At 44.2% G+C, this 18,150-nt stretch overlaps 1 protein-coding gene across 1 annotated transcript in view; it reads right to left on the bottom strand.

Moving 5' to 3' along the window:
• The window catches only part of CARD14 (caspase recruitment domain family member 14), a 79,205-nt gene that overhangs the window by 23,260 nt on the left and 37,795 nt on the right, over positions 1 to 18,150 (bottom strand). Inside the window, 5 exon segments of the mRNA XM_083148627.1 lie at positions 7,021 to 7,207; positions 8,507 to 8,519; positions 9,094 to 9,141; positions 16,185 to 16,264; positions 17,253 to 17,350. Coding sequence (XP_083004753.1) covers positions 7,021 to 7,207; positions 8,507 to 8,519; positions 9,094 to 9,141; positions 16,185 to 16,264; positions 17,253 to 17,350 — 426 coding nt within the window.

The raw sequence follows: 18,150 nt of genomic DNA on the forward strand, positions 1-18,150 counted from the left end.
TTTGTCTTTAGTCCTTGCAGCGTCCCGTATTCTCATGTCTGTCTCACATACCCTTACTATATTCTAGTAGAGTCACACTACCAGATGTTATTTACATAATATATAAAAAAGAATTACACTTAAAACATTTAGGATAGAATGAAAGAGAGATAGAGTCATGGAATAGAGGAGGGAAGGAAGGGGGAGGGTAGGGGGGGGAGGATAACTTGGGTGAACAAGCACTCTGATTGACTTTCATCATATTTAGTGTTCCTCGTGAGTCAAAACCTTATTCCGGTATAGGGGGTAGTAGTATATTTGAAGCTGTGGTCTCCTGTTTTGAGATCTTCTCATAGTGTTCCCATCTTCTGAAGAATCCTACGCTGGAGGACCTCGGGAGGGAGGAATCATATTTATCGAAATGCATCATTTTGGTTAACATGAGGAGTAGGTTTTGTAATGTAGGTGTGTGAGGGGATATCCAGTTTTTAAGGATCAGTTTCTTCGCAGCTGTGACCAATATAATAAGGAAGGGGATGTGTTTGGTCTGATATGTGTTCAATTGCCAACTATCGAAATTTGCGAAGAGCATGGGTGCGGGATGGAGGACGGGTGTAATTTCAAAATTTTTCTTAATATAGTTTATAATTTTATTCCAAAATTTTTTAATGTGTCCACAGGTCCACAGATTATGGAGAATCGTCGCGGGGCCGCCTTTACATTTTGGACATTGCCCAGTCTCTCCGTCTACATAGTGACTTCTTTGTGATTGAGATATATAGGCTCTATTTAATGTCTTAATATGTGTTTCCTGTAATAAAGAAGTTCTCAGTACACTCATTATGTTCGAGTGGTATTTAAATAGTGTATCGTGGGAGAGAGTGTCTGGGAGGTCTTGTGTCCATGATTGTGTGATTTGGGACCAAAGGGCTTCGGTATGTGGGGTTAATAGTTCTGTATATAATATTTTTGTTTTGAATTTCTTTGCAAGGAATTTGGAGGTGATCCTGTAAAATGGATCTAGGGGGGTTTGGGAGAAGGTGTCTAGTGGGAGGGATTTGACATAGTGTGTAAGTTGCATAATAGGGAATAGAGTATTGTGGGGGAGTCCAAAGCTCTCTCGTAGCTGTGAGAATGAATACGTGCCTCCTCCCGGGTCATAGACCTGGGAAGTGAGGCATAGTCCCTTCGTTTTGATGCGGTTGAATACAGCAGAGTTTACAGCCGGGGTGAACATTGGATTGCCCCAGAATGTCAGCCAGGGAGAATTTGATGGGTCTTTTTTGAGGGTTTTACACAGGAAGAGCCACGCTTCATATGTGTCTCTAAAAAAGATATTAGAGTATATTGGGGTTGGTATTAGTTTTTTAGGGGAGTGGAGCAGTGCACAGGGTGAGTAAGGTGAAAGTACTGCTTTATCTAGGTCGGGGATAGTATATTGGTCTCTGTCAAGAATCCAGTCTAGGGCATACCTATTTAGGAGGGCTTTGGAGTAGAGGAGTAAGTCGGGGAAGCCGAGGCCTCCAAGATGTTTTGGTTGTTGCAGCTTCTTCATGGAAATCTTGGGCTTTTTTGAGTGCCAGATGAATGAGCTACATATTTTTATGGTGTGTTGGGCATCTTTTCTAGAGATACTAATTGGGAGTAGCTGCATGATATATGTGAGTTTTGGGAGGAGTATGGTCTTTACCACTTCAGTGCGACCCAGAAGGGATAGGGGGAGATCTTTCCATCCTGCCAGGGAGTTTGTTAGTTTCAAAATAGTTGGGGTAAAATTTAATTTATATAGGTTTTCTATTTTATTTGGTATAAGGATGCCGAGGTACTTGATATGGGAGGTTTGTATTCTAATTGTTTTCAATTCTGGGCTATCTGGGAATTCCGGGGGGGGGCCTGATATATTGAGTAATTCAGATTTTGCAATATTAATTTTGTAGCCTGAGAATGTTCCGAACTGACTTATAATTTTTAGTGCAGCGGGGATGGAATGTTGGGGATTTGACAAGAAGAGTAGCATGTCATCTGCAAAGAGTGACACCCGTATATCCGTATGGCCTACCATAATACCTGTGAATAGTGGGGATGTGCGAAGAGCGACAGCCAGGGGTTCTAGGGCAAGGGCAAATAGGAGAGGGGATAGGGGGCATCCTTGTCTTGTGCCTCTGAGTACTTTAAATGGTTCTGAAATAGAGCCGTTGCATATTATTCTGGAGGACGAGGCCTCATATAGAGTTTGCAGCCACAAAATAAATTCCTCTGGGAAACCAAATCGGTCGAGGGTATGAAATAGGTGATCCCAGTGAACCATGTCAAAGGCCTTCTCGGCGTCCAATGAGAGGATCGCCTCTGAAGGCCCCGACACGGAACCCTGGGATTGGGAAAGTGCTGCCAAGACTTTCCTGATGTTCGTCACCGGGTGGCGCCCGGCGACAAAACCAGTTTGGTCGGGGTGGACCAGGTCTGGAACTACCAGTTTTAGTCTGTCTGATAGAATTTTTGTTAAAAGCTTGTAATCCAGGTTTAACAAGGATATAGGTCTGTATGAGGCCGGGTCCGACAGATTTCTGCCTGGTTTGGGTAGTACCCTGATATTGGCAGAGTTAAATAACATTGGGGCAGTTTTTGATTTTAGGAGGGCATTAAACATCAAGGTGAGGGTTGGAGCTATATGTGGTAAAAGTAATTTATAGAATTCGGCCGTAAAGCCGTCAGGGCCGGGGGCTTTTCCGGGCTTTAGTTGAGATATGGCTCTGGTTACTTCATCTAGGGTGATTTCAGCGATAATGTTCTCTCTTGTTTTTTCATCTAGTTGGGGTAATGTGATATTACTCCAGAATTGGTCTCGGTGTTGGATCACAGAGGTTGGGAGGGAGTATAGATTAGCATAAAATTCATTTAGAACTTCTGCTATTTGTCTGTTACTTGTTGTGCGTGTGCCATCAGGTTTGTTTAAGGGGTGGATCGTGGATGGTGGTCTCTGTCCCTGTAAGAGGTTCGTCAGGAGTCTACTTGATTTATTTCCATATTTATGGAATTTATATTCCCTTTTAAAAGTGAATCTTGCTTCAAGTTTGGACAATAGTTTGTCAAATTGGGTTCTCTTTTGATTATAGTTGTTGCGATTTTGTGGGGAGGGGTGGGATTTATATGTTTGATATGTTTTTGTTAGAGCAGTTTGGGCTGAGATATAGTCTGCTGTCAGCTTACGTTTCTGGTGTGTGGTTATTGATATTATCGTACCTCTAATGACGGCCTTAGATGCCTGTCAGTAAAGTGCCGGGTTTGTTTCAAGGGTTTCTGAATTGGATTTGTGGTAGTTCTCCCATGCCTTCAGGACCTCGTCTCTTAGGGATTTCGAGGAAGCTAGGGAAGGTGGGCATCTCCATGAAATAAAGGAGGAGGGTTCTGGGGAGAGAGCTAGTTTTATCCATGTGACTGCGTGGTCCGAGAGTGTAATGGACTCTATATTGGCCTCTTCAATATTTGGTAGCAGATTAGACGATGTTAGGATATAATCTATACGGGAGAGCCCCCCCGTGGATGCCGATAGGCATGTAAACTCTGAGTCTGTAGGGTGTAATGTGCGCCACACATCAATGAGGTGTAATTTTGCGGCTAATGCTGTGACCCCAAATTTGGGTTGTCTTCTCTTTGTTTTTGACCTTATTTGTTTGTCTAGCTCCGGGTGTGCCAGCATGTTCAGGTCACCACACAGTAGTATAGGGAGGTGTAAATGAGGGGAAATTAGGGAGACCAGTTTATCTAGAAAGGGTTTTGAGTAAACATTTGGGGCGTAAACATTCACACATACATAAACTTTATCAGCAATCGTGATATGGCACAGTAGAAAACGGCCCTCTGGGTCAGGCGTTATCTGATCAACCTTCACTGCAACCGAGCCTCTAGATAGTATCACTAGGCCTCTCGCCTTGGAGGTGTATGGGGCGGAGGCTTGCACCCTCCATCCCAGGGTAGATAATTTTAGAGACTCAGTGGCAGTCAGGTGTGTCTCCTGGAGACATACAATATCTACACGTAATTTGCTTAGGTATATCAGAATTTTCTTTCGCTTGCAGGGGGAGTTGATTCCCCCTACGTTCCAAGAGGCAATTTTAACCGACATTAAACATTATCACATAGGAGATTAAAAGGTTTCATACTCACAAAGGTTGACTTGTCATACACAAGGATTTGTCGACATGCTTGGGAAGGAGGTGGGGAGGAAAGGAAAGATAGGGAAAAGAATAGGATGTGAAAGAGTAGAAAGGGGGAAGAACTGGAAAACATTTCCACTAGTTTTCTAACGTGTAAACTTCCGGGAGGAATGCAGTCCAAGTATGCAGTATTGTGCATCTTAAGTGGGAACGCTCAAGAGCTCCCGAGGCTCTTCGGCCCAATAGAAATAAACTTTTTAACTGTAACGCCAACAGTGGGGGGGGGGGGGGGGGAGGGAGGTGGGGTGATATAGGGTGGCCCATATTTCAGGATTCTTTCCTTGCGTTTTGTCCTCTGGATCTGGGAGTTGCATGTTGTAGCTGAGCCAGGTGCCATAACGGTTGGAGGGGGGGGGGGGGGGGGGGGTGGAAAGGTTATGGTTGTCTTCAGGTTGCGTTCGAGTTTAAGTTCTCAGAGTCAAGAGTGGGTGAAGCTATATAAATATGCAGTCTCTGCGGTCATTTCTTCTTTGAGTATGTTCGGAGTTTTGGAGGGTTATATTTTAGAGTTCTCAATTGGATCCTGGGGCATCCACTTGTTGTGAGCCCTCTGTGTATGGGTATACCTGCCTGAAGGTCTTCGCATGGTTGATGACGGGGGGGGGGGGGGGAGGGTTGTGAATGGGATATGGATTGAAGGTCAATGGAAGTTATGTAACTTCTCTTAGGCTGAGTGTGTGGTACTGTTAGTCACAATCCGACATAAGGCGGGGTGATGCGTGGGTCTGGGAGTCCTCATTCAGGTACTGCTCTGCATCGTGGGGGGTGGAAAATTCTTTGAATGAGTTTCCTTCAAAGATACGCAGCTTAGCCGGGAATATAAGTGCAAATTTTCTTTCAGCTTTTATCAGCCTGGTGCATATCGGGGAAAAGTCTTTCCTAGCCTTTGCGACCTCTGCTGAGAAATCCTGGAACAGGAGAATTTTGTTCCCTTCCCACTCAATATTTCTGTGTCTGCGTGAGGCGCTCCAGATTAGTTCCTTGTGTAAATAGTTCAATAGTTTGAAGATCACAGCCCTGGGTCTGGCTCCCTCTTGAGGGCGTAGGGGGCCTAATCTGTGGGCTCTCTCCAGGACCATATCTGTGCATCTGTCCTGTATCTGGAGTAGATTAGGAAGTGTAAGCTTTATAAAGTCATATAGGTTTTGGCCCTTGACTGTTTCTGGGAGACCGATGATTCTTAGGTTATTTCTCCTGGACCTGTTCTCCAGGTCCTGGAGTTTGTTGTGAACCTGGTATAGTTCTTTTGTATGTCTGTGTGATTCTTGTTTAAGTTCAGTGATCGCCATAAAGTTCTCTCCCACCCTGTGTTCATTTATCAGTGTCCTCTGGGTCAGTTGAGCTATCTGCTGTTTGATATCAGCAGTTTGCTCTTTAAGTAGGGGTCCAATTGCAGCTCTTATGGCCTGAACCATGTCCCCATATGTGACCGGGTGTGAGGGTGCTGGGAGTACCTGAATGGGATCCGGGGTGATGTCATCAGTCTGGAGAGGAGCTGAGTTGGTGTCCCTGCTCTGTGGGGTCGGCGATCGGCGTGCTGGGGTGTCTGGAGGGATCAGGAGGGGTCCGGGCACGGCGTCTGATGTGCCGGGCGCCATCTTGGATTTTTTCTCAGCGTCGCGCTGAGCTCTGCTTTTGACAGCGGGCATCGCTGTTAGCTGCTTCTCCATGCAGCGTGAGGTTTCTGGGGAGGGAGGGCTGGTGGATGGCGGCGTCAGGGAGGCGAATCTGCCTGTTTAAGTGTGTTTTGGGCGGCCTCGTGAGCGGAGCTGCAGCGCTCAGCCTCCTCTCATCAGAGAGCCGGAACCGGAAGTCAAATGTCAGACAGCTTTTAACTGCAATACATATCTGAGTTTGGATACACCTCTGCTGAATCTAGATCTATTTACTTATTTACATAGTAGGTGAGGCTGAATAAAGACTTGCATCCATCTAGTTCAACCTATGTTTATAGTAGCTTATCCCTTGTTGTACTGTATGTTACAGTATGATATTTTAAAGACAGATTATGTTACTTATTCGTACCCATATATGTTTTTAACCAATAAATGTTTATCCAACCTTATTTTAAACATATTTATAGTGTCTGCCGACACCACTTCCTCAGGAAGAGAGTTCCAAAGTTTGAATGCTCTGACTGTAAAGAATTTTTTTATTATTGATGAACAAAATCTCTTTTCTTCTAATCTAAACTCATGCCCTCGCGTCCTAGATTCCTTTCTAGTAGAAAAAAGGGCGTTTGACAGTTTCTTATATTGGCCCCTAATATATTTATACATGTTGAGCATATCCCCCCTTAAACGTCTTTTCTCTAGTGTAAATAGTCCCAAATTGTTTAATCTTTTCTCATAGCTTAAATTCTCCATTCCCCTAATAAGCTTTGTTGCTCATCTTTGGATTTTTTCTAATTCTATGATGTCCATTTTATAGTGCGGTGCCCAGAACTGCACTTTATTTGTGCATGTTACATCTGCCCCACCTGCAGGGCAGCATAGTTAACATGTGCAGAGAACGTTAGATTTGGGTGGGGTTTGTACTTCAAACTGATATCTATATTGCAGTGTAAAAATAAAGCAGTCAATATTTACTCAGCACAGAAATAAAATACCTCACCCAAATCTAACTATCTCTGCACATGTTACATCTGCCCCACTGCAGTGCACATGGTTTTGTCCATTAGGGTGAGAATTTGCTTTTGCAAGTGAAACAGAATCAGCCCATTTGGCCATTGGTATTGGATTTGTTCATAATCCATGAAGCTAACATAAGGCATTAGGAATATTTTATACTGATATAGATGTTACATAGTCATAGTATAGTAACTTACCGCCAGGATCTGGTATCCTGGCATTAGGGACATTTCATCAGCTGCTGACTTCTGGGTCACTTGATGGATGAAGATACCTGTTCTGTTCCCTCCAATTATACTCATCTGCTTTAGAAGGTCATCGCCCTGAAATGCAATTATTGTCATTCGGCTGGTTATTCTCTGAGCATGGCGCCTCCGTACTGGGCTGCAAAAATCAAGGGAGAGGTAGAAAAGAATTAAATTTACGCCCAAAAATGAATCACAGGACAGACAGGGAGAGGGAGAGAGAGAAAAAAATAAAAAGCAAAAAGTAAGGTGGAAAATGGGGTACAACACTTCTTGTAAAAGTATTTGCAGTCATTTTTTTCTCAAATATTTCATAGCACTGGGACATTATGTAACATTAACGTATGTCCAGTAAGTAAGAAGAGTATATGGTGCATTCATGCTTATTGTCTGATTAAGTGATATAATAACATTTAAATAATACTCAAAAATGATTGCATATCATGTTCTGCGGTGTTTGTAACTTAAATGAATCCCCTTCTTTTGTTAAATCTTATAAATAAATGAAAGAGGTTTGGGAGGAATGAAAAGGGGGTGGCATCTGTCAGAGAGACAAGCAATAATAATAATAATAATCAGATTAGCAAACAGAAATTCAAGTGTAAATCTGGTTTTACACAATCAATTCAAACAGCCTAGTCCTAATCCATAACATGGTATAATAAGGGTTCTCAAAAGAGATTACTGGGACTACGCAAATAGAAGATTGGGCCAATGCCTTATAGCAGGCATTCCCAACCACGGTCCTCAAGGCACACTAACAGTGCAGGTTTTGTAGATATCCAGACTTGAGCACAGGTGACTTAATTAGTATCTGAGGGATTCTGATGAAACCATCTGTGCTGAATCCTGGATATCACTAAAACCTGCACTGTTGGTGTGCCTTGAGGACCGTGGTTGGGAATGCCTGCCTTATAGCAATCAGCCCCTCTTGGGACACTCTATAATACAAAATAAGATCTGTGCAAGTGCAAAGTGATTTATATACTACAACTGGTAGCTAGGCTGTACATGGTGGCTGAGAGTTGGGCTATGCTCTGTGACACATGGGGCAATATGATCGCTGGCAATATATTGCTAGCAATATATTGCTCAGCAATCATATTGCTCAGTGTCCCGTTTTCATCTGCGACCAGAGATGGTCGCAGATGAAAATGACACACTGCCGGGAGAAGAGGCAGTGGATGTCGCTGGTCGGAGGAGCATGCTCCTCCGACCAGCGACCATTCAGGGGCTGAAAACGGGAGCGCGCACCTGGCGATTTATCGCTGGTGCACACTCCAATCAAGCACAATATGGTCGCTCAGCGACCATATTCCCATCGATTTCAGCCCCTATCGCCCCCGTGTGTACAAAGCTTATGATCTCCCCTTGCCTGCAAATATTTAGGTCCTTCACTTCAGCTAAACTTACCAAATTCCTGAACTACCTTCATAACCTCTTGAGACATCCTTATTAAAAGTGTACACAAAGTATGACTTGTGACTCACATACTGTAGATGCACTTTCTGCACGTGGAACATGCTGTATTACAGTGAAATTGGATGGAAGGTCCTAATATTAGTAATATACTAAAGCTGTGAATGTATGTAGTAAATTCTGTACCATTTTTTGAAAAATACTTTGCAATTGTATAGATTATACCTCTTTAATAATTGCATCACTGACTGCTAGAGACAACCGGTTACAGACATATTGTAATGGAAAATGGATCTGAGATGAAAGTTATGCAGTGGTTCCCAAACTCGGTCCTCAGAACCCCACACAGTTCACGTTTTCCAAGTTACCCGGCAGGTGCACTCATTACTGACTGACACATTTAAAAAAATCCACAGGTGGATCTCATTATTTCACTTGTGATTCTGTGGGGAGACCTGCAAAACATGCACTGTGTGGGGTCCTGAGGACCGAGTTTGAAAACCTGTGCAGTAAGGTTTTGCTATACTGGATAAAAGTGTGCAAGTCATTTTACCCAGGTTTCTTCACTCTTGTTAGGAACAAAGGAAAATAAAGCTAATTTGTAGCCTAATTACCTGAAATCATTTATTTCCATATTTGAAAACAACTGGAGATCTGAAACACAAAATAATAGTGAACATTTTTGGGAATGTAAGAGAGCTTGATTAGTTTACACGTTGCTCTTGAGTAAGGGCGGGCCCAATAAAGCTGATTCTGATTTTTATAAGAACACCGTCATAACTCAGGCCCTTATTCTGGTTGGTGCGGTAATATCCGCGTGCGTTCGTGCCGCCGATGTTTTGTGTCTGCGCATGTGCAGAGGCGTCTCTGCGCATGTGCGAGCGGGGCGTACGGCCAAATCCCGCATGAAATGTGAACACTCCGACCAGGGGGTGGAGAGGGGCGTGAAGGGCTATTTGGGCTCATTACCATATGCGTACGCTCCGCGTTTCATGGGCGTTCCCATGCAAACGCTGGGCGTACGTATGTCAATGCGGCCGTGACGCACGTGTAGGGGGCGGACATATGACATCGCCGGATGTCAGCTGCCCGCCCAGATCCCTGCTTTTGCACAGAAAAATGTCCGTGTGGTCTGAGGTTGCGGGAGCTGGTGGAACACTCGGTCCTGCATTCGATGGTCTGCGACCATCGAATGATGGGGGAGGTTCCCTGAGATGGAGGAGGCGTATTCCATGAAAAATACACGTGCGGTCCATTCGGACAGCTTCTTGCCGCGGACGGACGGAGTTGGCGATCCGTATGGAAGGCGGGGTTTCGCACGCACGGTCCTGGCCGCATATTCGGATCCGGCCGCACCGATCAGAATAAGGGCCTCAATGAGGCATTGTCACAGTCTCTGTAATATGTGACTGTATCAACATAAATTAATACTTATTTAAATAGTATCAGTATAGGCTGTAGCACTTATAAACAGACAAACCGTAGCAAAACAAGACTGGGCAGTAACATACAGAGCAGTGAGACGGTCTGACAGTCTGTCAAACTTAAGGTGCCCATACACGTTACAATTATTGTATACAATATCACATCTCATCGCATCTCGGTTTTGCGATGAGATGACATGAGATGAGATCTAGTACAAAAAGTATGTGCAGCACATACTTTTTGTACTAGATCTCATCTGATCTCATTGCAAAACTGAGATGCGATGAGATGCGATATTGTATACAATATTGTATACAATAATTGTAACGTGTATGGGCACCTGAAGAAGTTATAAGGAAATGTGCATTTTGGTCCTAGTAACGCAGCACCATGATATATGCGGATAACCCATTATGTACAGTAATGCCTGTTTGCGCATTCCTGTCCAACAGGTTATTAACCCTCCCCAATTCATACTCGGCAAGTATCAAACTGTTATTATTGTTTTTGCCGTTGATGTACATCATTATATTTAACCATATCATTCAAAATCCCTCCAACAATGAGGAATGTTCCTGAATACGAAGAATAGGAGATCTGACAAAATTTACCGTCAATTAAAGCAGGTGTAGGCTGAGTTGAGAAACTAGTGTTACGTGTTCAATAATGGTCAAACAAAAGCGCATGACAAAGATCGATCATTTCACCCTTCACTTGTGTATTAAGTTTGGGCAGATTGTGATCATCATTTAGCCTATAGCACAGGCCTTGCTCTAAGCAATTTTCCCCTTTTCACAAAGCTCAAGGAGTTTCTGGTAAAAGTTTTGAAAATGAATGTGAGATGAAGTTTTGCCGGCGGTGTATGTAATATGTAAAGCGGGGGAGCTGGGGTGGTGGTGGCGGTGTATGTAATGCGGGGGTGGGTGGGGGGTGGTGGTGGAGGTGTATGTGATGGGTGTGGGGGGGGGGAGCTGGGAGTTTCAGGAACCTCTCCTCTGCAGTGAAGGAGCTGGCTGGCTCCAAGGCACAGGGCAGCAGCAGCTCAGCTCCCGGATCACCTGACAGCGCCGCATGTATTGGTAACCCACTGCCTACCCCTGCGTGTTCCCAGCAGCCGCAGAAGGCCCATGGGAGGTGCTGTGCGCTATCACTATGTGCAGCATCCCTCCCGCGGCCATTGTGGTTTTTGGCAAAGTGCCTAGCCAGTCCAGGGGGAGCGCGGCGACCCGGTTTTAATGAGTATTGGGCCAGCCCACCGGGAAATGGCCTCATTTCCCGGTGAGCCAATCCGCTCCTGGTCACGTACAAATATGATAAAGGCTCAAATGAAGGAGGTGATTATGACGAGAAATAGACAAAGGCACTTTGGGCCAGATGTACAGTATCAAGCTTAAAAAGTGATAAAATGGAGAGTGATAAACAGCCGGCCAATCAGCCCCTAACTGCCAGGTTAGGTTTGAAAAATGACTGGCTGTTTTTTTATCACTCTCCACTTTATCGCTTTTTGAAGCTTGATACATCTGGCCATCTTTTTTTTTTTTTTTAAAGCAGGCAAACAGTCTTTACTTTCTATATTACCCTCATTATAGATTTAGTTTATGTGTGTTCAAATATGCAACAGCTTTGGTGATCATTTTACAGTAGACATGAGCAATATTTGTATAGGTGTTTGTTTCACACTCTCTCAGAAATGCTTTAGGCAAGTATGCTTACAGCATACCTTACGCTAGCAGTATATTGCTGCAGTGTGGGGAAAACCCCACTGTATATATTGACGTGCTTTGGCTGAGCTCTGCATTGTAAGTGGATGCTTTTGGCTAAGTCAGATTATGGAGGCCACTCTAATGCTATATACACAGGGTGCGATTCAGGATAGAAAGTGACCCTGAATCGCACAGTGTTAGCCACATTTGATCCCGATGCGTGGCCCTGCAGCATCAGGATCAAAAGCAGAAATACACTGTGCAGGCAAGTCTATTTCTGCTTTGATCTGCTAGTTAGAAAGGAGGGCCATGTTTGCTCAAAGCATCATGGCCCCGCTCCCTCACCACGAAGTCCCTCCCACCCTGTTAGGTTCCGGTGCCTGCTGATTTTGAATATATATCGAAAACCGCCACATCTCACCGTGTGTACAAACCTTTAGAAAAATTGAACACAATACTGACACACAAATCGCCCAAATAATAGACTAAGAACAACAGACAGGTAATTTTAGCTTGTAAAATAAAATCTTTTGATTGGAACTTAATTGTGATGCCCTTTAAGTGGACGTAAGCATATGACAAACTTCAAAATAATAGCACAATACAGAAATAGACAAGGCGAAACTCGCAGAACTCACTTTTGGGGGGGGGGCTGCGCGTTCTTGCCCCGCTTGCCCGTTCGCTGGACTGGGGCACCTGTTGGGGGGCTCTTTGAACCTTGTGACGGCTGGCTGGTGCCGGAGTGACTTGGAGCTCCCTGTTTGCTGCTGTATACAACACATTTTGGTGAGGCTGTCTGACGGTTCTGCAGCAGTGAGTAGTGCCTGATGCGGTACAATTGGTGGGCCGGCAACATTGTACCTGTTTGGATACTTGGTCAAGACACTGCTAACAGTGTTCTGCCTTTGGACTCCCTGAGTTACATACATCCTGAAACACATTATACTGGCACTGTCCTACACTTGGTGGTGTGCTAGCCGCCATCATTTTATATTGTGTTTATCCTATTGCTGCCAGTTTGCTTTTTGGATAGTCCCATAAATCCTGATACGTGCGATTTCTATACATGACCATGGAACCATCTCTACAACAAATACTAGGAGCAATTCATGGATCTACTGTCAGACTGCTTCGCCAGCTAGATGATATGCGAGGGAATGTCCCAGTTTCTACCTATAACATTGAACCGTTAGGTTATACAGGGTGGGGGGATATGGGGAGGTTTGTTTTGGGGTAGTTATGGGAAGGTTTAATTTGGGTTTTGTTCATTTTTACTTAAATAGGTAGACAGTCATTGATTTTTTGATTCTAACCGGATATGCTATTATTCTAGGTTTGCTCAATTCAGGGTGGCTTTGTACTCTTTAATATCCACATCCTCTATCATCACATACACTTGTTTATATTTGTCTAAACAACCCCGAATGGAGCCTTCGGGTGGTTGGGCTCTTATTTACTTGTATTGGTAGTAATTTACATATCCTGATCCCAATGTACTGTATATCTTTTCACAATCTGTATTACCATTTAATGCTGGAATGTTGCATATCCCCTATGTCTTAAATGTCTACCCTTAGCCTTGTTTTTGGTATAGGTGTATTCCTTTAAAATTCAATAAAAGTTACTGAATTTATACTGTATATTCAGGGCCGGCGCCACCACTAGGCAAGTCTAGGCATTTGCCTAGAGCGCCGGCCACTGGAGGGCGGCATTTCGCCCCCCATGCCACGGGGTACCTGTTGTGCCATCTGGGGAGGAAGGTGTGTCTATTCTGGGATCTGACAGGAGCCTGCGCGGGTACCTGTCCTGCGACGCTTTGTGTATAAACCTGGTGGCGGCGGGGGTCCCTGCAGTGAATAATAAATAACTAGCACTATGCGGCGGCGCGGGAAGCGCTTCTATTTTGAAAACACTGGCCGCACGCTGATTCAGCCAATCAGCGTGCGGCCAGTGTTTTCAAAACGGATGCGCTTCCCGCCCGACCGCCGGATAGAGCTAATTATTTATTATTCACTGCAGGGACCCCCGCCGCCGCCAGGTTTATACACAAAGCGTCGCAGGACAGGTACCCGTGCAGGCTCCTGTCAGATCCCGGAATAGACACCCCTTCCTCCCCAGAAGGCGCAACAGGTACCCCCCCACACACACACACACCATGGCACTGGGGCGCCCCCACCCCGACTCGCCTGGGGCGCTCCGGTGCCTTGCACTGGCCCTGTGTATATTACCCTTGCATGTATAGTTCATTTGCGCTGAACTATATAACTGCTTTGGAGATCATTTACAGTTTGACGTCAGCAAACTTTGTGTTTGTAGGTGTATCTCTTCAATCTCCCTGTAATGCTTTAGGCAAGTAACTATAACATACCTTACTGTATGTTATCAGTATATTTCTACAGTACATTACGGTGGGGTTTCCTCATGGTATTGTGGGAAAACCCCATTGAAGTTCTTTGGCCAGGCCCTGCATTGTAAATGAAAGTTATTGGCTAAGTCAAAGATTGTGGAGGCCAACATGCATCACAGAACTCTCAAAGTATTTCAGTCTGGCAGAGTTATTAGTTCCTCTAATATGAAATGCTATGAGTTCCCGTGGTTTTTTTTTAAACTTTAGAATCAGAATCAGCTTTATTGGCCAGGTATACTTGCGTATACTAGGAATTTGTTTCCGGTTTGCTGTGCAGCAGCCAGGTAGGTAACAAGTAAACAGCATACAGTATAAACAATAAAACTGGAGCGGGAACATGTACAGTCATATAGAAAGTTATTTCGAGGGGACACTGTGTTAGATTATGTGCAAAGGGTTAAGGCACGACTAGACAGTGAGCTGTTCATAAGTTCACGTGTCAACGGGTGAACCGCTTGAGGAAATAAACTTTTTAGGCTTCTGGTGGACCTGGTGGGAATAGCCCTGTAGCGTCTGCCTGATGGCAGCAGGTTAAACAAGACATATCTAGGATGAAGTTGGTCTATCCTTGTCTATCTTCGTTGCCTGCTTTTTTGCTCTGGATAGGTACAGGTCCTGGACAGAGGGAAGGTCTGTCACGAGTATCTTCTCCGCAGTTCTGACTACAGTGGTGGATTTTACATGGGGGGGCTGCAGCCCTGCAGCCCATAGGTAAAAACCACCACTGCAAATTACAGTAAAACACACATGTAAAGGCAGCTTGCTTAGTACACAAGATATATAGGATAACTTGTACTATTTTTGCACATTAACCCACAGCTGGAGGCTGTCAGGAATAGCCTAAGTGCTGTCAGTAAGGGGCTGGTTTTCGTAAGGCACAATTTCCTGAAATGCAGCCTCGTGCTAAGCAGCCATGGGGTGGTTGGCAGTGTGGTGGAACCCCAAGTTTGGCTATGGCAGCCTCCAGAAGAAAACAAAAAGGAAGTGTGTTGGTTTATATGACCACAAGGGCTTGGGGTCAATCACTGTCTGACATGGGCTCTATGTTAAAAGGAAATCCACTCAGATAAATAATCATAATCCCTTTTACTTTTATGGTAACCTACTTAATGGTATAATGATATCATGTAACCATGATGTTTCTGGTAGCGTGGAATGTGCACAGTGTTCTAAGGATCCCCCATGCTTCCCTTTCTATTAGTAACACCATATAGTACACTGCATTGCAATTCATTTACATAATTATTACCAATTATGCACAATTGAAGCACTGACATTATGGTTCCTTTATAAATACATCAAAGCAGCATATAGTTACAGGCTGCCTTGCCCACTCTTATGCTACTAATACCCCTTTCATATACCGCTCTGCCGCCCCAGACGGATTGGAGGAAATAAATTAAATCCCAGAGATGCCTACTCTGTCACAGATGTATAGTAGGGCCCCAGTGTTTTGGCAATGTCCCTAGCAATTACTCAATAGTGGGAAAATATACTCCACTCTTTTTGTCGTCCTTCATCTTCTTTTCTACATGTTGTAATTCTTATCCCAGCCCACTCATTTCTTTCTTTGAATTTGGTCTTCTGCTCCCTTGCCTTCTCCTGTACTGTCATTTCTAAGTCTCATCTATAGGTTCCATCTTGTACCAACTCTATCTACAGTACTTGAAACGGAGAGCTAAATACCCAAAAATATAGTGAACAGAAAACATATCAATTTGTACACAACTTCTCCTAAATTTGATTGGTTAAGTGCACGATAGGAAATGGTGAAAATCATAATATATTTGTGAGCTATAACGGGGTATTGAATCCCAGGTCACACCTGTCGATCTGTCCCAACAGCCGTGACCCTGGCCCATTTTCATTTGGCTCGACAGCATATCGCCAGGTGGGATTCAATGTCTCGCTTCGTGGCTGGCGAAAAGGGGGCCGTGGATTTTAGAGATTCGTCCATGATTGTGACAAATCATGGGTGTAATCGACAAAACGGGCCAAACAGGTTTCAAAGTCGGGCCCATTCTGTCGATCTGCCTCTTCAATGCTGTCGGACAAGACAGCAGTGAATAGGCGCCCGCCGCTATTCCCCTGTCTGAAATAGCAGCGGGGATTGAATACCCCCCCCCAAGTGTATATATTCTGTATATCAGTGTGTCTTTTACCTTTTTTGTACTCTGTTACATATTCAAAGTCCGTATCTGTCCTTTCTGCTTCCAGAAGGTAGGGGAGGTCTTGGGCGCAGCTGTAATGTGTGAAGTGAATTAAGAAATTAATTTAATTGGACTTATGGAACCCTCCCTTCATGAGTGGCTGAAACTTTGCATTGTTTCCCGCCACCCGACAGTCTGCATGTAGTGTAGGAGTGTGTTGCCTGCTGTACCACGGTGCAGCTTGATTTGTGTCTAGTGTGTTCATATCAGGATGTAGGTGTATGATATGCTATTAAAATAGTTACTGCTACTTATGTGAAGTGAATCATGAATAGAAATAGCCCAATGCTCTGTTAGTCACAGGTGGGTCCCCACAGCTCTTCAGACTAGTGTCCCCCATAGTCTTTAATCTGGCTGTGAGCTGCAGGTCTAAACCATTGAAAGCAGTACTAAATTCAAGGAGTAATTACAAAACTAGAATGTACACACCCACATCCTACTTGGAGTTGCCCCAATAAATAATTAGATAAGCAAGGGTATTAGGGTAACTAGAAATAAATTGCAGTAGGAAGTTTATATCCATACAAGACACTTCTATCTCTTTTACACCAAAATCCCGGATCCGACCCAGCGTCTTCAACGCCGGCACTTGGAGATAATATCAATTTTAAGCGCAAAGAAATAAGCCAGTCGGACACCCTGCTGTGCCTACATAAGCCTATGCAAGCCCAGCACTAGGGAAAGTTGCTGCTGGGCTGCCCTCAGCCTCTGTCTCTCTTAGGTGAATGGACGGCACATTCATGCATGCAACATCCATTAACCTTCACCATGTCTTACCCCTGTTCAACCCTGAGCATTTCTCTGGCTAGTCTGCTGGTTTTTAGGACATTAACCCGGGAAATGTATTTGGTGTAAAAGGGGTATTATTGACTGAAATATGCAGTGGGCTCTTGGGCACCTTTATATCCCGAGTCCTTTTCCAGTTTCTCTGCAACAAGAGTACAAAGAAAGAGGGGAGGCATCTCCCCAGATACAAGCACAATGAAGGTGGGAATATCCTTCCCTCCCTTCTCATCTTACCTTTTAGAAAGCCCCGTCAGATAATCATCATGCAGGGAGCTGCAAGAGATGTTTTCTCCAAGGTCACTGTTTGCTGGGCAACTTAGATCCTGCCAAGACTAAACAGATAAAAATAACTGTCTGTAGTCTGTGCCCAGAGGAATGGCTGATGTGAGTGATCACACACTTTGGGGCAGATGTATTAAGCCTGGCGAAGAGATAAACTAGAATTAAAGTGGAGGTAGATAACACTCCAGCCAATCAACTCCCAACTGTCATATTTTAAACACAGCTGATTGGCTGGAGCGTAATCTCCTTCCACTTTATCTCAACTTTTTCTCTAGATTATCTCTTCACCAGGCTTAATGCATCTGCTCCTTTATGTGATATCTAGGTGCTATGCAATTAAAAGTTAAGTGGATTTTTCTTAATTAGCCATTGGATCACTTTGAAGAAAACATATTTGCAAATATATTTTGCTACATCTCTAAAAGCTAAAAACCATCACAAATATGTAAAACTGGTAATAAACAGAAGACGCCTTATGCCTGGACCTTGCTCTAGATCAGGGCTGGGCAACACATCCATCCCAGCATGCCTTGCATCAGTTTCAGCATGGCCACATAGCAAAACTAATGCAAAGCATCCTGGGATGTGTAGTTCACTAACATCTGGAGGGCCGGTGTTGCCCAGCCCTGCTCTAGATCCTGCTGCCAGTAGTTTTAAACACCAAATAAAGTAGGTCCTGATGCTTCCACTGAGTAATACTTCTAACCCAATCAAATAGATTGTTATAGCAAAAGCTGAGGCAAGCCGGACTGACTTAGGGATGGCCATCGACACATCCTCCATCGATGGTTGCAATCGAAGGCTATTTTAGCAGGGACCATCAATGGTTATAAAGCATTCTACCATCTAC

Source organism: Crinia signifera, chromosome 6 (assembly GCF_055691185.1).
Source record: "Crinia signifera chromosome 6, ASM5569118v1, whole genome shotgun sequence".
Classification (NCBI taxonomy): Eukaryota; Metazoa; Chordata; class Amphibia; order Anura; family Myobatrachidae; genus Crinia; species Crinia signifera.